This window comes from Engraulis encrasicolus, chromosome 19 (genome assembly GCF_034702125.1).
Source record: "Engraulis encrasicolus isolate BLACKSEA-1 chromosome 19, IST_EnEncr_1.0, whole genome shotgun sequence".
In the NCBI taxonomy this organism is placed as follows: Eukaryota; Metazoa; Chordata; class Actinopteri; order Clupeiformes; family Engraulidae; genus Engraulis; species Engraulis encrasicolus.
Genome location: NC_085875.1, coordinates 20,178,183 through 20,198,687, shown reverse-complemented (window position 1 = coordinate 20,198,687; position 20,505 = coordinate 20,178,183). Strand labels below are relative to the sequence as shown.

The 20,505-nt window shown below is 46.2% G+C and overlaps 1 protein-coding gene across 1 annotated transcript in view; it reads right to left on the bottom strand.

Moving 5' to 3' along the window:
- Positions 1–703: 703 nt before the first annotated feature.
- The window catches only part of nrde2 (NRDE-2, necessary for RNA interference, domain containing), a 31,153-nt gene continuing 11,351 nt past the window's right edge, over positions 704–20,505 (bottom strand). The window contains exons 5-15 of the mRNA XM_063183775.1: positions 18,272–18,800; positions 17,570–17,799; positions 16,917–17,086; positions 13,075–13,208; positions 7,656–7,779; positions 6,922–7,094; positions 6,011–6,487; positions 4,174–5,147; positions 3,717–3,858; positions 1,690–1,761; positions 704–1,131 (exon numbers count right to left, since the gene is read on the bottom strand). Coding sequence (XP_063039845.1) covers positions 1,006–1,131; positions 1,690–1,761; positions 3,717–3,858; positions 4,174–5,147; positions 6,011–6,487; positions 6,922–7,094; positions 7,656–7,779; positions 13,075–13,208; positions 16,917–17,086; positions 17,570–17,799; positions 18,272–18,800 — 3,151 coding nt within the window. The 3' untranslated portion in view covers positions 704–1,005. The remainder of the gene's footprint in view (positions 1,132–1,689; positions 1,762–3,716; positions 3,859–4,173; positions 5,148–6,010; positions 6,488–6,921; positions 7,095–7,655; positions 7,780–13,074; positions 13,209–16,916; positions 17,087–17,569; positions 17,800–18,271; positions 18,801–20,505) is intronic.

Sequence of the window (20,505 nt, the reverse complement as noted above, 5' to 3'; positions counted from 1 at the left end):
ATTTCAACTCATTTTAGCTTTCACAATGGTTCATGGATTGTATGGAAGCAATCAGGCCATGGTTTCCAAGAGACTGATTTCTCCAGTCCATCTTTCTCTGACTTGTACCAACTTAGAACCACAGAATGACCATCACAAATGTTAAGTTAAGGAGTATTGATGACAAGAGTTAAATTCAGTATCAGTAATTAAATTCCATCCTGCTGAGGATAACAGATTTGTACACTTTATTAGTCTTTTAACTGTCATTTCATGAACAGAAAGAGCCCCAGAGTACAACACATCAAAAAGGGATAATGTGTCACAGGAGGACTGAAATTCTGTTAAAAGTGTTGAGACTAATTCAATTAGGAAGACATGTGCCAGTCCGGACAGTGTCATTTTACAAACCAGTGTGAATTTGTATGGCACTTTTTATTTTCATGAATCGACAGTGCTGTTAACTGATTGCCCACTAAACATGCTGTCCTACTGGGGACATCTGATTACTTGAAGCAGTGGATCTCTTTAGCCTTCCCAAATGTATGTTTGTAAATGTATGCTTATTTAATCGTCTAGCAACAATTACCATGGCCTGAATAAAGATGTGACGTATAAATAAACCATAGGTACGTACAGTATACTAATGCCTCTAAAGACCAAAGGCCCTGGGGTTATATTTTAGCACAATATAACTAATAAACAACAAAACATGTTAAAAATGTTAATTTCAAAAAATAATTTTATTAGAAATTTAGAAACATTTTCATTATTGAAGCACATCTATGTTCACCTTTTTCTCTTTCTATTTTTAAACACAAAGTACTGCCCTACCAACTCAGCTGAGGTAGCTGGGCTATACTTGAGACCTTGGTTGTCACAGTGATGGGAGGAAAACAAGGTATTTTAAACTTCAATGGCAACAACAGTCAAGAAATCAGTATCGTGGTGCTGAGAGGTCCAAATTCTTCAGCAGGATTTCTTTGTTTCCTCACTGCATTGCATCATGGGAAGAGCCAGTTAGCGTTAGTCCTCCAGGAGGATCTCCACCTCCTCCATGGGCGCTCTCAGACGCAGCTCCTTCTCAGTCATCAGGTCCAGGAACTCAGTGACCGAATCTGGGAACAGCAGCACGGCATCCATGTACAGCCCCTGACGTCATACACACACACACACACACACACACACACACACACACACACACACACACACACACACACACACACACACACACACACACACACACACACACACGTTAAGATCATATTGTAGTGTATAAGTCAATTAAAATATAGGTTTTAACGTAATCATTTTTTTGCGGTGATGACTGTAAAATCACTTTACAAGTTGAGGGTTTCTTAAACTGATGTTTGCCAAAAGACCCAGATAGTGCACTCATAACAGTTAAGTTGAGCATGGAACTTGGAATGCACTCAAGTGGCCTTGACTGTGTTCATTCGAGAGAAGTGGAAGAGACAAACTCACACCATTGCCTGTTGATAGTTCATAAATGTGTTTTAACTGTGCTGAATTCCACTTAACATAGATAATCTGAAGAAGTAATTGAAAAGCAATCTCAGATGTTTACTGGTCTATTAGTCCACGCTTCAGGCTAAGCAATCTCTTCCTCAGCATGTGATGGCGATTAGCGCACTGTCCTTTATTTCTCCAAGTGATTGATTCTAGACAGAGCATTTGGCATGTGTGTACCTTGGCCCAGGGGACGTTCTGAAGAGCTTTGTAGAAGATCCCTTTGGCCCTCTCCATGTTTCCCTCAGAGGCCTGTGAGGACAGCAACAAATAACACTCACGCTTGAAAATGCACATCAAACATTTCATTCACTTCTGCATTGTGGTAAATGTATTAGCACATCTTTACTTTCCACCTCTTCTCAACAATAAAATACAACAAAAGACTTATGACTTTCTGCAAATACCGTTTCATCCTATTTGTACCTTTCAGAAAATGTGACTAAGCAGTTTACACTCAGTGACAAAACCATTCCTGCCAAAACAGTTGCCACAGTTAAGAGAGAGTTATCATTCCTAAAGTGCAGAGGTGTCAAAAGTAAAAAACGAAACAGTTTCCTTCCAAATGCGAACCTATCTGAGTTATCTACTAACCACCGGACGTGTGTAGTTGTCGGTGTTGGGCGGTAATGCATTACAGAAGTAATTCATTACTGTAATGCATTACTTTTTGCTGTAATGCAGTAATGTAAGGTATTACAGGGCAAAAATGTGTAATATTTACTTAGTTACAATGCTAAATAACTTAAGTTACAATGCATTACAATGACCTGGATTTTAGTGGTATTCAGTGTGGTGGGTCAGAAAGAAGCTATTCCTGAACCTGATAGTTTTTAGTCTGCATGCTGCCAAAAAGACCTCCTGGATGGGAGGTCAAATAGTCATGAATCATGAGCTTGATTCACACTGTAATAAATTGCCAGATCCATATTTAGGCTGACAGTTCTTTAGGCGAAAGTAACTTAAAGGGGCATTCCACCGGTGGAGACATGAATATGTATTGAAAGTGGGTCATATATGTAGTAGAATAGTAGCATAAATGTCTAATTTGGTGCCTTCTTGGCCGAGAAAAGGCAGAAAATTACTTTTTAGTGCTTGTGGATTTGTGACAACAATCCCCATAATGCACTGCAATGCTCAAGTTCCACAGGCCACACCCAGGCAGCTCTGCCAGTGACTTACTGGAGCCTCAATGCCAGTGATTTCAAAAGCACTGGCACACTGATCTGTGATAGGTCTGTTAGCGCATTAGGTCCAACCCCCTATGGGTGGGGTTCAGAGGGTGGGAAAAAGGCTTGTAGTCTCAACAGAAATCCACCTCTCTTAAACTTCCTCCTACAATGATGCAAAATGACGATTTTTACATCATTGTATGAGGAAGTGTTAAGAGGTGAATACGGATTTCTCCTGTCTCGGGGGGAATTGAGAGAGTGTTGCACGACCATTCAAAAGTATGACTGGGTGTCTACGGAGGTCATCTTGCACCTGTTCACCCCCCTCGGGGATCGCCCCTCGGGGGTTTGCCAACGTTCCACGCCAACTCTGTGCTAGTTAGCCTCCGTTACACTCTCCCCCTTTAAACCTCACTCCCATCCGGGTCACGGCACCACTGTGACGGAGGTCATCTTGCACCTGTTCACCCCCCTCGGGGATCGAACGCGCGACCTCGTCAACTACAACGTTTCGGCAATGGGAGACACAGTACGATACCGCTGGGCCAAGAGACTAGTCTCTCGGCCCAACGGCACGAGACTGTATGAGGCTATCGGAGGGAGGTTTACCAACGTTCCACGCCAACTCTGTGCTAGTTAGCCTCCGTTACATCTAGACAATGGAAAGCCTAATGCAAATGGGTGGAGTGTCCCTTTAAGTAATGCAAATTTAGTGTAATGCCTTGCATTTTAAATATAGTAATATTGTAGTGTAAGGGATTATTTTGAAATGACAGTAACATGTAATCAGTAATGCATTAGTTTACGAGTAACTTGCCCAACACTGGTAGTTGTCTTAAGATCAGCTGACTCGCGCACTGGTTGGATCAAGTTTGTGGTGGGTTCTTTTTAGGTTTTCAGTGTTTATCAGTGACACAGTCCATCTACTGTACCTCATTAGGTACAATGGAGTTAATTGTTTGACAGCTCAGATCATGTGCAAGTGTACTTCCACCATGAATTTACATTTACACCTCTGCTAAAGTAATGTCTTACCATGAACTTAAGGTACATCCTCCATAGCAGTGGACACTGGGACCCCACCTCTTTTGCGGTGGCTACCTCAAACAGCGAACGAATGCGATTACTCAGGCCGTTTTCTGGTAATGTAGGGAGCGCTCCTGTAGGGTTACCGGACCTGCGAGACAATGGTAACAAAGCAAAACATCTTATTTTTGAATCAAACAAAAAAGATTACCATATCTGAAAACAAACCATTGGCTCGTATAGCTACAGTACCCTGCTTCTAGTTGAAATGCGAGTTGGGCAATGAGATCATGGTGTGAAAAATATATACGCGTACTATTTTGTAATATGCCAGTATTTCCAAAACAACACGATGGGTTCACACACTTTCCATCAGGCCTAGTAAGGCAGACGAAAGTTCCACATGCCCCCAACACCCCCTTCAGCACCTGCCCCCAACATGTCTGCGCACGCCACTGGGTCTCACCTCTGCACAGAGTCTATCAACTCCTTCCTCCCCTGTTCCGCCCACACGGCGAACAGGTAAGGCACCACACTCCGGCCACCCTTCATGACGCTGTGGAAGAACCTCCGCGCCCGTCCGGCGCTGTGGTACCGCGCCTCCGCCTGTACGTATAAATGCCACAAGGGGGCACTGGTGGGGAAGCGAGTCAGGGCTGCGGTGAGCGCCTCCCTGAGGTGAACCAGCGGAAACACGGAGACGCTGGTGTGGTGGCGCAACAGCGCTGCGTGTTGAACAGCAAGGGCCTCACAATCCGCAACCATGCTAATACTATTAGCACTAGCCCTAGCACTTGCACTAGCACTATCAACCACAGTGTTCTGCTGGGTAATGCTAGCCTGCTGCTCCAGTCTCTCTCTAGCTTGTCTGTACACAGCGTTAGCAGCATCGATGCCCATCGTCAGATACTGGAAAAGGGCATAGCAGCCAACGAGCCCTGCTAAGCGCTGGCCCTTCTTACTAGCACGGCCGGCCTCTAGTCCAGCTAGGCAGATGTCCACAGCTTGCTCATAGGACTTCCTGGCTTTGAGAATTGCTACCGTGGACACCTGTCCTGCAAAGGCAGCGTACGTGTCTTCCTCAGCCAGTTTGGTCAGAATGTGCACCGCGGCAGAGGACGCGGCCGCCATTCCCGCAGCACTTCCTCCTTCCCCGCTACGCCACGCTTCCTCCGCCTCCAGTTGGCCGTAGAGCAGGCCGAGGTGGCAGAGGGCGGGGTCCTTGAGGCCTCGGGACACGCCCATGGCCAGGGCGGTGTCGAAGACCTTGCGGGCCTCCTCCAGGTTGCCCTGCAGCCACTCCAGCTGGGCGTACTCGCGCCACAGGTCCAGGCGCCCGCGGTTCTCGGGCTCCTTCAGCAGGCGCTTGGCCAGCCGCTTGCTGCGCTTGCCCTGGATGCGCAGGCGCTTCTTGTTGCCACTCTGCACACACCTCAGCACCTGAGAGGAGGAAGGAGAGCAGAGGCAGCATGGAAGAAATTGATTGTTATTTGCGGGAAAATGTAAGGCCTACGAGGAGTCAGGAGAGTAGAGACAGTAGTACTGTAGAAACGTAAGTGTTATTCTGAAAGACAAAAACTACTAAATTGGTTTGTTTCAATATCACATCAAACTTCTATTACATCTACTGTACATGTAAGTACAGTCCATATTTAAGTGCTAATTGCTCTTCCTGAATTCCTGAATTTCTCCCTTGGGATCAATAGTTACAAAGACAAGAAAAGCTCTAGGTCTGCAGATGATGGTGACTAAAAATCTACCAGTAACATATGACGGTCTATGTTATCACATTCTCTAGTACATACTAAAACCGGTTTGAGTGGACAGAAGTACTACTACATTTCAGGTTTTCCACTAGAGAACGACACAGGTTTAGTTTACAGACACAAAGTCAACTTAAAAAGTTATTTTAAAGTTGAAATGTTCAGATTCCTGTTTTTGACAAGCTAAGTACCAGCCACATCACACCGCAGGAACCTGAAACAAGGCCAAAAACAGTTCTGCGCTTCATGTAGGGGTGGTAAAGATGAAAGCAACCGACCAGCCACCAGTCGGTCCCATCACAGTGGCACTGCTGCTGCCCTCTCACCTTCAGGGTTGCCAGATTTGAGATGATTTCCATCCCAAAACACGCTCAAAACCCACCTGGAGGCAATAAATCCCTAAATAAACTCTATTGATTTCTCCTATGGCCATAAAATCTACAGAAAAAAAAAGCGCCTAATATCCCTTTTTACCTTCAGACGGTCATCCGAAACAGACCAATTGGGTGGAAAACTGCCAAATCTAGTAACACTGCTCACCTTGAGCTTCCCGTACTGCAGCCAGCTGAGGTGAAGCACGGCCCTGTCCTCAGCCGCAGCCACTAACGGCGCGATCTGTTGCAGCACGTTCTGCACAAACTCCTCTCCGTCCTTGCCCAGCCCCACCGCCTGCTTGCTCCAGGGCTCGCCCCCCAGGACACCTGTGCGACCCACATGGGCCACCCCTCCTCCCACCGCAGAGGAATTCCAGGACGGGCTGATGGAGGTCAAGGGCCGGGCAGGGTCCCACTGGTCCTGCAGCAGGGAGAGATCATCCAGGAGCAGGCTGATGGAGCTCCCCTGGTAGTGATGGCTGGGGCTGGGGCTGGCGCTGGGGGAGCTGCTGGTGGTGGTGGTGGAGAAGATGGAGGTGGTGACGGGGAGCCCCAGGAAGTGCAGGAAGCCGCAAAGCAGCCGCAGCTGGAGGTCAGGGCGGGTCAGCCGGATCATGGAGGGCCCGATGTCATCAAAAAGCACCTGCAGGGGTGTTGGGTCGGGTCGGGGGCAGACAGGTGACAGTCAGGCAGGGGGTCAAGATCAGATCAGACAACACCGGAGGAGGACATATTCAGGTATGTATGTGGACAACTTGTATCTATTGCTACAAAGGCTGTGCAGGATTATGAGGCTGAGCACATCTGTGTGTGTGTGATGATGATAAGCAAGAGTGAGAGGGAGTGAGTGATGGAGAGAGAGAAACAGACAGACAGAGTGAAATAGAGAGAGAGAGAGAGAGAGAGAGAGAGAGAGAGAGAGAGAGAGAGAGAGAGAGAGAGAGAGAGAGAGAGAGAGAGAGAGAGAGAGAGACCAACATCCATAAAAGATAGTATAGACAGAGACAAAGAGTGTGAGAGAGGGAAAAAAAACTGAGAGATGAAAATTAGTATGTATGAGGGAGCAGCTCGCAGCACCTGTCTCTCAGGATCCTCGCAGTCCTCCTCCGATTGCCCTTTGCTTTGGTCAGGTCTCCATGGTAACCAGTGTTTGGCCTCTCGTGAGGACTCCACGTCCAGCCAGATCCTCCACTTGGGTAAGGTCTTATCCTTCACCTCCTCATTATCATCCTCTTCATCATCATCCTCCTCTGACAGGGAGAGGGGGAAAAAATCAATACAAACGTACAAGATTATGAAATATCATGATTATGTGCTTGCAAACTGAGCCGTCTGATGCATTTCATAAGGATTCCATGTAGACAACGGTTCTTACAATATACACTTGAAGACATTTTGACTAACACAATATAGGCGAGTAAGTAACACAGCCTCCATGACGACACGATTTGAGGGACACTGTGTGAGAGTTTTAGTTGTTTATTTCCAGAATTCATGCTGCCCAATCACTAATGTTACCTTTTTCATGAATACTTACCACCAGCATCAAATTCTAAGTATTCATTATGACTGGAAAAATTGCACTTTTCATACATGAAAAGGGGGATCTTCTCCATGGTCCGTACGATAGCAACTGAACAAGGAGTAGTCTGTGCATGGTTTAGCGATTGAAGACAAGACTTTCGGTTTCAATTGTCTTTATATGTGTGTGGCAGCTTGATCCAATGTCAAAATCAGATACGATTTTTACAGTCGTGTAGTTTGATCCCACCTTAAATGTGTCGTCAGTCAGTCAGTCAGCCAGTCGTTACCTTGTTCATTAGGGACCAGCCAGCCCCCTCTCTCCTGCTGCGTCATCCAGGCCTTCCACCCACGAGCCCCCTTCTCCCCCACCCTCGGCTCCCCACTGTCCCAGAACGGCTCAAAGAACTCCACCTGCAGAGACAGAGAGAGAGGGAGAGAGAGAGAGAGAGAGAGAGAGAGAGAAAACAGTGTTGCCACATATGAGACACTAGACGTATACGAGGAATCAATGATTACCCACATATACAGTAAATGTAGGCATATAGTAGCTATTAAAATGAAAATAAAAGAAACTTATGTGAAGAAAAATGATGAATACACTCACAGACACAAAACACTCACAGACACAAAACACGCGCACGCGCACGCGCACGCACACGCACACGCACACGCACACGCACACGCACACACACACGCACACGCACACGCACACGCACACGCACACGCACACACACACGCACACGCACACGCACACACACTGCCCCCAGATGCACCTGCTGTATTCATACTTGATCTAATTAGATTATTGTGTTGTCGGATTTTTCTAAATGTTTTGGAGCCTTTTATGACATTACAGCATTATCATTTATCAGATAGGACAGTCACGAGAAGACACAGAAAACGTTTGGGACAGCGTTTGGGAAAACGTTTGGGAGAGCTGGGGTAGGCCGGATTCCAATCTGCCTGCCCCTCGGCAATCTTGCCCATGCCCACACATGGTATGCCGTATTAGCGCAGTGTGCCCGGCCCGCTATTGAGGACTTTTTGATTTGCAAGTGGGAGCAGCGTCAACAACAACAACAACAACAACAATAATAATAATAAAAACCTACAGCAGCTCTTTTCAACAGATGTTGAAGAGTGGGGATGAATATGACCCGAAATGAATGAAAGTCAATATAAGCAAGACTTCCAATCACTTAGTGGGTCTTGCGTTACAGAATCCCTGTGTCAGCTCAGACCAGACCAGAGAGAAGAAGCCAGGCCAGGGCGGCACTCTCACACACACACACACACGCACACGCACACACATACACACACGCACACACATACACACACGCACACACATACACACACGCAAACGCACACACATGCGCGCTCGCACACGTACACACTCGCACACACAAACTCTCGCACACACACTCGCATACACAAACTCTCGCACACACACAACACGCGCGCATACACACACACACACACACACACACACACACACGGTTAATGGCCACTAATCTACCACAGTCAGCACTTCAGCCCCACACATCAAGGGCAGCAATCGCCTCATGCCGCAGGACTCCCAGAGAAGGCAGGGCAGAGAGAGAGAGAGAGAGAGAGAGAGAGAGAGAGAGAGAGAGAGAGAGAGAGAGAGAGAGAGAGGCAAGAAAGAAAGAAAGACAGGAAAGCACAAAGAGGAGGAAGAGGAGGAAGGCAAATAAAAAAACACTGAGCCAAGAGAGAAAATGCAGTGGCCAACCAATCAGCACAGGGATGCGTATGCCAAACAGCCAACCACAAGGCAGTTCTTCACACGTGTGTCGGGATAAGTTTCTAATGGGCGGCTAGGGGGAGGTTCGCTTAAATACGAGGATGACTGCCCCGTGCTGCTGAGTAGGAGATTTCCCTATACAGGATATGCATCTCTGCTGTGTCACCCTAGTTGTGGCCCAGATACGGTATGTGGGACAATTTAGGTCAGCAATAAAGGAAAAACGGTGGGTGTGAGGTAATTTGCACTGTGTAAGGCTCACTGTAATAAAAACATAAAAAAACAGTACACGTCTGGGAAAAAAAGAGCCAAATCATTTGGCTGTGGAGGCGGTAGAGAAAAGCCTTTAGCTCTCAGCGATAACTGTAAAGGCAGTTTCCCCCACCCCATCCACCCGCCCTCCACAGGAAAAATCAAGCGAATGCACAAAGCTGACCATACAGTTTCTTCCATTTTTTTACCACTCAGAAAAATACAGAAAGTGCTTTTGAAATCACATCGATTTCTTTGTCCACCTTTATTATATCCTGGTTTATTCCCCCGAGCCCAAGGAATCTCAAAGGGGTCATTCCATGTCTATTCACACGCCTTCCCCACATGACCCTCTCCGATTTACCCGATATCTCACACACAGGTACCTTTTGATGTCAATTGAAAGAATACCAAGTATTAGCACCCTACGTCCAACGGTTGTGGAGATGAAACACCTCCAAAGTTGGGGTACCTTGCCCACTTTTCAAGCCTGTGAATTGCATACAAAATTTACAAGCAGATTTTGACACCCCTGGTTTTAGTTTGAAGGAAGATACAGGCCTAAAAATCACCATGGCCCCTCAATATGACCCTGTCTACCAGATTACGTACTTCCAAATATCATGCCTTGATTATGTTTGGCTATATTAAGCCTTAAAAATTGAATTTGTGAAAACTGTGATGAAATGTCTTGCCATTTTGGGGTTCCAGATCTTGGAAACTATGTATGCTTTGGGAATTATAATTGATTTTCCATCATATCTGGGAACTGTACAGTGTATTCCAAAAAAAATAGGGCACTCAGACTTTTAATGATGGAATAGGAGGGACTCAAAAACAGCTTTTGGACAAAATGACCTTATGGTACCCTCTACTTCAGGCCTCAAATTAACCATGTGGGCACTTGATGACTGGAACGCCCTTTTAACCCCATGTACAGTAGCACTGTATCAAACATTCAAGCTTGGAAAAACTTTGTTTTTCAAAGTTCTTCATATTAATCTTGGCCTTCAAAGTATATGTTTTTGTCTATGTCTTATCACAGTGTCTGTTTTGTCTGCTGCCATCTGCTGGTCAAAGAACGTAACAACAGTGCAATGTAAGAAAACAAAAGGGTCTGAAAAATCTTGCCCATATTTTACCAATAAAGTAACCTAGAAATCTAGACGCCCCTAGGGGTTAAGCTCGCTAGGCTACCAATAAAGCACTTTAATTCTACAGTATATTGCTATATATTAATTATGATTTTAACAAGCATTATGCAGAATGCTCAATCATGATTACATTTCTACCAGGACACACCCACCCCCATGTCTGATGGAAATGTAGTGCAGGGTTGAGGCCATCTTGAGACTGGCATCATGATTGAGCATTAAGCAGTCACACTTAGGAAATTATTTGAACTAGAAATATTCATCATGCTTGTTTAAATCATAATTAATATATAGCAATATACTGTATAATTACAGTGCTTTATTGGTAAATTATGGGCAAGATTTCCCAGCCCCTTTTGTTTTATAACATTACGCTGTTGTTACTTTTTTAGACCAGCAGATGGCAGCAGACAAAACAGACAATGTGATAAGATATAGAGAAAAACATATACTTTGAAGGCCAAGATTAATATGAAGAACTTTGAAAAACAAAGTTTTTCCAAGCTTGAATGATTGATACACTGCTTCTGTACATGGGGTTAAAAGGGCGTTCCAGTCATCAAGTGCCCACATGGTTAATTTGAGGCCTGAAGTAGAGGGTACCGTAAGGTCATTTTGTCTCAAAGCTGTTTTTGAGTCCCTACTATTTTATCTTTTAAAGTCTGAGCGCCCTAAATATTTTGGAATACACTGTACAGTTCCCAAATATGACGGAAAATCAATTATAACTCCCAAAGCATACATAGTGTCCAAGTTCTGGAAGTTCTGGTTCTTCATCTCTGCAACCGTTGGACGTAGGGTGCTAATACTTGGTATTGTTTCAATTGACATCAAAAGGTACCTGTATGTGAGATATCGGGTAAATCGGAGAGGGTCATGTGGGGAGATTCTAGGGAATCATGTGAATTGACATGGAATGACCCAAAGGGAAATAGTAATGGAAATGAATGTGTAATGAAAACACAGTAATGAAAACGTAACATGTACTGAAAATATGTGACCTACCACAGGAAAACAGGCCACATTTACGCCTAAGGGCATATTGAGTTAATCATAGGTTCTGATGATATAATGCTACCTTACATGTGGAAATTGAAAATGTGGTGATACCTGACCAACTTGTGGCCTTTAGAATTTCTGCTGTTCTTAATGTAGAAAACAGAGAATTCAGCTCTGAAACTTCTTCTTGCCCATAGAAAAGGCATAAAGCTAGCCCTTTTAAAGACAGAACGTATGCTTTTAAACAAACCAACGCCGTTTTCTGAAGCATTGTGTAGCTTCTGTAGGGGCTAAACTTACACATTCTACAAAAAAAGGGGGGGGGGCATTTATTTGCGATTTTATCTGCTACTTGTGGCCTGTTTTCTTTGAGATTGGTCACATAGGAGAGAAACAGCAGAGGGGGGTAATGTACCATGTTGTGTTTCCCTTCCAATCAAGGGCAGGCAGCAGGAGCCAGTGAAGTGTCATCTGGCCAGGGCTAATGTGTGCAGGACTCAGAGCCACAAAAATATGCAGAGCCACACTTCTCATTAGGAGCAACAGCAGAAGGAGAGAGGGAGAGAGAGAGCGGTGGAGTGGCGGAGAGGGAGAGGTGGTTGTTGGAGAGAGAGGGGAGGTAGGAGATGGACAGAGGAGGTCAAAGAGAAGAGAGAAGGCAGAAGAAGGAGAGTGGTAGAGAGGATTTAGAGAACAAGAGTAACAGAGAGAGAGAGAGAGAGAGAGAGAGAGAGAGAGAGAGAGAGAGAGAGAGAGAGAGAGAGAGAGAGAGAGAGAGAGAGAGAGAGAGAGAGAGAGACTGTGCATGTGTGTGTCTATGACAGAGACAGTGTGCCTGCTTAATATTCATCCACTCCTATTTGGCCTTGTGATCAGCATACCAAAGCAGACTCTTGTCATTCTAGTGAGCACACCCACTAAATAAGAAAGAAAACAAACAAAGCAACAACAAAAAACCCCAACAAAAACAAAAAACAAGTGTCCGCGTGTGCATGCGTGGTGCCACAACATCCCCAGCTCATCAGGGTCGCCCAGGCGTGTAAATGACTGCCGCCCTCTCTTCTCCTCTCCTCTCCTCTGCCTCCATCACAGAGAGCAGGAAATGAGCCTGTAATCTCTAGACCCCAGTAGCAGAGTCCAGATTGTGGTGTGTGTGTGTGTCGTGTGTGTGTGTCGTGTGTGTGTGTCGTGTGTGTGTGTGTGTGTGTGTGTGTGTGTGTGGTGTGTAGGAGCGTGGGTGCTACCAACTGTAGGATTGTTAATTGCATTTCTGTTATTGTTGTTGGTGCTTGTCAGACTGTGGCTGTGTTGGATATCGCTGGAAAATAGTGTCTGTATTCCAAGGAGGAATAGGAATGAGAACTGCAAATTGTACAAAAGTACACAAATATGACTTGTTTGGAATAAACGAATTACACGAAGTGCATAGCACAACATCAATAAAGTAACGTAAAGTGTGTGCGTGTGTGTGTGTGCGCGCGCGCGCGCGCGCGCGTGCGTGCGTGTGCGTGCGTGTGCGTGTGTGAGAGACACTACCTGCTGTCTGGTGGGCAGGTCTTTGACAGTGTCAGGCTTGAAGAAGGTGAAATCCAGCAGGCCTTGGAAGAGACACACGGCCTTCTCAGAGTGGCCCGCCTGACGCAGGAAATGACACTGCTGCAGGAAGATGTCTGCAGAGACAAGAGGGTCAAAAAAGAGGTTACAGCAGAACTCGTACATCATTTGTGTAAAAATACAGTGCATGTTCTTATGTTTCCACCTCCCTTCAAGTTGAATAGAAATTCTCCTGTTCCATTAAGCTTTTCTCTGAGTCTGGTAACATTAATTATTGATCCAAGCTAGCATGGATCATTGAATTGGGTTGAACCACATAGTGCCTGGCTGGTCCAATCTGGTTCAATGATAACAGCCAGGAACTAAAAATAATATTCTAGAGAGAGAGTGGCTAGAAGAACAGGAGAAAGTTATCTAACTCAAAGGGAGTTGTAAAATGAGCATATACTATGCACAAATGGAGTAGTGTTGCTTTAAAGCCACGTAGATTTAAAAAAGACCCTGAAGCAATTTATTTGCATCCGTAGGTGACACGAAGATGGACATGCATTCTGTGGAATAATAGGGGTCTACACAGGAAATCACAACCATGTTCACCTGTGGGAATCCTCACAGTAGACTGCATTATATTACTAAGGCCACCAGGTGGCGCCTATGACCATGCAAACACTGAGCCGTGAAAACGCTTGACAAACAGGAATGACGCTAATAGGCAGTAAGTAAATCAAGCAAAGGGAAGTTTCCCACCCGCTGAGACCGCGGCACATAAGAGACACGCAGCAAAAAATACAATAGCAGTACACTGAACGCCCACGCGCCAGTATTTATGCGTAGGCCGTACTGACAGCTTCCACTAAAAGGGTCTCCGGTCCACAGATTAATAGTTACATCTGAGAGTAGCAGAGCCCCTCAACAGGTTGCCCTCTCGACACATTCATTTGGCTAATGCACGCGCCAGCATGCTAACGCTGCAACTCCCGCTTCCTCACAAGTCAGCACCAGCGACGAGAGAGAGAGAGAGAGAGAGAGGGGGGGGGGGGGAAAGAAAGGCAAGTAGAGATAACAGACATATTAAGTGTAAGAGGTAAATTGGGATAAAAGGGAAGAAGTAGAGAAATATTGATTACGTGAAAGTGTGTGTGTGTGTGTGTGTGTGTGTGTGTGTGTGTGTGTGTGTGTGTGTGTGTGTGTGTGTGTGTGTGTGTGTGTGTGCGTGTGTGTGTGTGTGTGTGTGTGTGTGTGTGTGACAGAGAGAACATTCAGCGGCTTTGAGGGAAAAAAAATGCAATAGGCCGAGCTATCTGAGGCCAATTTTGTATTAAAATGGCACAATAGAATATGGAAGGTGAAGTGGTCAGATGGGGCATAGATCGCATTCCTAAAAGGTCAACACAGGGGAGAAAGATTAAAAGCAAACTGATGCAATCCCAAGAGGTGAGGACACCGATAGGCCTTCAGACTTGATTACATGAGGGACACACATGCACTGCATACCTCTTGCAGGTAGGCCCGGATTAGGATGGCCTGGGGCCCCTATAGGCTACAGGTTGCTATGGGTCATCCCAGAAGGCACATTTTTTGACAAATTGACATAGTATCGTAATTCTGAGCTAGTAATCAAGGATACCATGTCTACCAACTGTACTAAACACGACAGATGATTTTTTCAATTTTGCATCCCGTCACAATTCTGCAGCTGTTCATTTGTGGCCAATCAGGGGGGCCCGGGCAGGTGGGGCCCCCTACGCTGCATCCATATTTTGCCTGTGTGTTAATCCGGCCCTGCCTGCCGCTTAGTTTACTCAACAATGTACCATTGTTTATACAGACATACATTCTTGTCTGTTTTTTTATTTTTATTTTATGTTATCTGTAGGCCTAATCATCAAGCACCATGTTGTAAAAATCCATCATTTCACAAAGCTCTTCCTTAATTGGCATGATGGATTGTAACAGAAAACGGACAAAAAAAGATGTGAAGCATGTAATAAGCATATACCGTATTAAAATATTGGCACATTGTTGAGACAAGGAATCTATCTATTCTAGCATCTTGTGAGATGGTCTGTGAGAGGCTTCGGCGTTTTATAATGGAAATGTAGCTTATATGCAGTGCATTCCACGAACACTGTTTTCATGCAAATGTAGTGGGGATTATGCCTCACACCTTTTCTTTTTATAAACCATATGCAAAGCACACACATCGAGACACTAACACAAACACACACACAGACAAACACACACAGACACAGACACAAACACACACACAGACAAACACACACAGACACAGACACAGACACAGACACACACACGCACAATGACTCTCATTCGCTCCCATCATCCACCAGCATGCGTCACAGGCAGGTTGGGGAGATGATTGTGAGGTGGATAATGACTGATGATGATTCACAGCGTGAACGAGGAGAGAGAGCGCGGCCCGAGGGCTTAAGAGGGTCGAGAGGAGAGGAGCCCCATAGCACAGAGAAGGATGGAGGATAGGATGAACACATCAGAGGAAAAAAAAGAGAGGGATAGATAGATACACTGGGGAGGAGTGCAGGGAGGGACACATCATGACTCCTTGGACCCCTGGACAACAAGAAAAGCCCCCCTTTGTGGGTGTTGCTGGTTGAGATGTTAGAGACCCTATATTGCTGGGGGTTCAGGGGTCTGTCTCCGGGGAAAATGTAAAAACATACTTGTTAAAAGTGCGATTTTGATGCGATATGAGAATGGTAATATAGAGGCTTGGGCTTCAGGGCCCCCTTGACCCTTGGGCCCGTGGGCCTTGGCCCGGTAGGCCCGTGCAGTAATGCATCCTGGAGGACAGGAGATATCAGTAGTACAGCAGAGTAGAGATGGGAAAGCTGAGGTGATGTGAAAAGATCTGAATGAAAAAGACCAACGGCGGAGATGTCATTTTAGGTTTGAAATATTGAGGGCGACACATCTGGCACAAGTCTATAGAAAAAGGGTACTGCAAAGAGATGCAAAGAAAAAGCCAAGCCGAGATAAGAGGTAAAGAAAAAAAAACATGAGAATAGATGATGTCAAATTTGCTTTGTGAGCTACATTTTATCACCATCTGCTGATTTCTTCTCTGAGATGCTACACAGAGACAGAGTCAGTCAGTCAGGTAACTTCACTGAGTAACTAGACTAGTGCACCTGTCCTATGATCAACTGATTCTGCACTGGTTGGATAACATTTCTGGTGTGTTATTTTTAGGTTTTTAGTGTTTTTCAGCAACAACACAGTCTGTCTACCTCATTAGGTACAGTGCAATAACTAGTGTAACAGCTATGTAATATAATTTGCTAGTGTTGTACTTACACAGTTAATTTACTTCTAATTTTATTTTTGATGCCTCTGTACAAGATGCAGTGTTGGAGTTAGTAAGGCCTGAACTACAAGGGAAGCCATTGTGGTAAGCCACCAGAAAACTCAATGACTGTCGTTTACTATACATTCTAAATTACAATACAATACAAAATACAAATAATACGCTCACCACTCGCTACCTGCCACAATCAGAAATTACGACGAATACAAGACAAGGATATTCAACCAGTGGACCATGGCCCTCACGCACTCAAAGTGGGCCTTGCTCTAATACGCAGTCTGACAGGAGGTCCCCTGGGCCAGAACCAGTTGAAAACCCCCAACATTACACAGTATAGAGAAGTTGCAGCCTTCTTTTCTCATTGCCAATTGTGTCAGCACAAGGCAGCATGTGACAAATAAAATCTTGAATCTGAATATCAGAGATGCAAAAATCAAAGGAAGGAAATGAGGTAAGGGAAGCCAGCAAAGGTGGCACATACCCAGCATGTCGTCCTCGATGCCAGGCAGCGCTGGGTGAGACAGCATGGTGCCGTCCCCACACGCCGCCAGCGTACTCAAACACTTCCCGTACGCTGCTCCAGCCTTGGCCGCCGAGAAGGTCCCGAAGTTGCCCTGGCAGAACCTCAAATATCGTCGCCATAATGGAGCACTGTAAGGTAAGGTAAGACAAGGTAAGGTAAGGTAAGGTAAGACAAGGTAAGGTAACATGACTATGATACCCGAAGACCCAAAATAAATAAATGGATAGATAGGCTGTCCCTAGAGGTAGGAATGTAACTATTCAGGGTCTTAATGGCTGAGGTGACAACACTACATCTACGTATGGGTGGATTCCAAAATGCAGACTCCCTTCCTCAGCCTGCACTTGTGGCCTCGCGTTTCACTGACGCCCTGCCTCCGTGGAGAAAACAAAGTTTCCCCGCTGTCAGCCTAGCCACAACAACTTTTGGGGGACCATTCCTCATTCACCATACCGATTGCAAATGAAAAAATGACATTGAGACATAGATATTGTGCTTTTGCAAGATATTGAATTCATTTTCTGTCGCCTGTGACATCATTGCGAGGCCACAGGCATGCAAGGGAGCAAAGGAGTCCGCATATTAGATAGCATCCTACATCTACAGTATACCTGTTGGGGTGGAGGAAGACCAGCTTCTTCCACTCCTTGAGCAGGGCCGGGGGCTCCCACAGCTCCCCGCACACGGCCAGCCTCTCCAGGTGCAGCTCCACGCAGCCCGGGTTGCTCTGCAGCGCCCGGTCCGCCACCGCCAGCTTCTTCTCCAGCACGCCGCGCGTGGACATGCGGTGGTGCTGCTGATGCTCGGCGGGCTCGCTGGTGCCCCATAACGCCAGCTCGTCCTGGAACAGGGCAGACAAGAGGGCACCGAATTTTTCTGATGTTTTAGATTTTAATTTTACCATCTAATATAAACTTTTTTCTTTTACATGTTAGTCTTTATTTAGATAAGGCAGTCGAAGATGGAGACAGGAAATGAGTGGGAGAGAGAGAGACGGGGTGGGATCGGAATATGACACAGGCCGCATGCAAGAATGTCCCCAGCGACACCTCTCAAAAAGCTGACATGCTGTGATATTTTCATTGCATGTACACATTCATTTAATTTTTATTTGGTATAAGATTACTTCCAATGGGTCGGAGTGTTTGTGAATAGAGAGAGAGAGATAAAAAAGAAAGAAAGACAATGCAAGAGTGAGTGAGAGCGCAACACAAAAAGGGAGGAGGGGTACCACAGGTAAGAAACAGAGTAAGATGATGAGTGAATGAGTAACTCTGCATGCGAGTCAGTTTCCAAAGCCATAGCCACAGTACCTGGAAGCGGATGTACTCCAGCCATCCCTGTGTGTCGGTGGGGTCCTCCCTCACCCTCCGGTTCAGCTCCTCCACCCTGGCCGTCAGCCTGGCCTCCATCCCCTCCACCCCCTTCTTCTCCCCCACCTGCTGCTGCCCCTGCTGCCCTTGCTGCTGCTGCTCCTGCCCTTTGCCCTCCAGCCAGAGCGCTGTGCCCGTGTCGTACACACCCAGCGGGTTGACCCACGAGGTGCCCGCCACTGTCTTGCCATCCCCCTCTGGCTTCTCAGAGGGCAGCTGGATGAAGTTGGCACCAGGGACTTGGGTGGTGTTGCCACTGGTGGTGGTGGTGGTGGTGGTTTCTGGAGGTGGGGGTTGGGAAGGCAGGGGGTCTGTGCGTAAGAGCTGGCGTGCCTGCGAGGAGTAGTATCGCTCTGGGCGTCTGTCTGGCCGCGGCCTCTTCTTGCCCTCCTGACCGGGCTCCTCGTCCCAGCTCACCGCCTGCCTGCGCGGATTCAGGCCCAGCGACGAGCTGCCCTTACGCTTGTACCTGACGCACAAGAGATTGGAGAGATAGGAGGGAAAGTGGAGACGGGGAGATGTTATGCGATTTGACGCATCATGCCAATAAAGTGATGAATTAAATGAAAAAAGTAAGAGAAGATTTTCAAAAATAATGGATTAAGGTATTTAAAAAAAATATTTTTGTGGTAAAAGGGATGCAGTATTTTTGTACACTATCTATTATCCCTGTAAAGATTGCTTTTATCCGTTCATTAAATCAGGTGTGTCTAAGGGCCAATAAATGGTCCTTTCTTACTTTCTACTTTCTTTTGAAGATTTTCTTTAAAGGATCAGAAGTAGTGCTTCATTATTTTAAAACAATGGGAGGTAGGAATGCAAAACAATATTAGATCAACATAAATAGGCACCATTTATTTCATCTGCATAATTGGGGAAATTAATGTGTGTGATTAATGTCTGTTGTAAATATGCAAAAGGCAGAGGCTCATGTCACACCACCAGCCATTAGATTACACTTCCAAGAATAGAAGGAGAGAGGGAGAGAGAGAGAGAGAGAGAGAGAGAGAGAGAGAGAGAGAGAGAGAGAGACAGAGAGATGTTTTGTGCTTCGTGACTGGACTCTTGATTTGGGCTGATGGGTGGTCCAACACGGCTGGTGGCATTGTGTTTGAGGAGGGGCTGATCACCGATAGAGCTCAGCTGTATATCAGCAGGCAGGCGTGCGCACATACACACACACACACACACACACACACACACACACACACACACACACACACACACACACACAAACATTCACGCACACCCACGCACACACACACACACACACACACACACACACACACACACACACACACACACACACACACACACACACACACACACACACACACACACAAAAGAGACACAAACATGGATACATACGTGAGCACACACACGCACACGCACACGCACACAAACATTCACGCACACCCACGCACACACACACAGCCTCACTCTCTGACCTTCAGGAGCAGAGAGAGGCCCCTCCACTGCAGCAAGTTGAGCTGAATGCTGCAGCTATCGTATCCTATCAATAGAGTGTACTCATCGGCTATCAATCTCATCTGCATACGCTTGTGTGTGTGTGTGTGTGTGTGTGTGTGTGTGTGTGTGCGCGCGCGCGCGCGCGCGCGTGTGTGTGTGTGTGTGTGTGTGTGTGTGTGTGTGGAGAGAGTAGAGAATGGAGTACAGAGAAAGAGAGACAGACATGGTGAGAAAGATGTGTGGATGGAGAGAGACTGAGAGAGAGAGAGAGAGCGTGCGACTGAAAGAAAGAAAGAGACAGAGAGAAAGAGTCTGAGAGAGAGAGAGAGTTACAGAGAGGTAGAAAGAGATTTGTGTGGAGGGGGAGAAGAGAAGAGGAGAGGAGAGGAGGGCAGAGCGTTAGTGGGTATTGATTGCGGTCTATCGGGTTACAGATGGGTTGCTTTTGACTCCTCAGTCATTTGGCCGGGGCCCAAGACCCGGAACAGTGGCAGCTCTTTAGGGCACCGAGCATATATACTGTCACCACGTCTTCATGCCCAGGCTTAGCTGGTCCTCTGCAGCTCGCAATAGACCACCACGCGTAGGGCCGGCGCTAGGCACAGGCAGAGAAGGCAGTCGCCTAGGGCGCCAGATTTGAGTTGGGGTCACCCGAAAGCCCCACAGAATTAAAACGTCAAGCGAAATAAAACATTACACTTTAC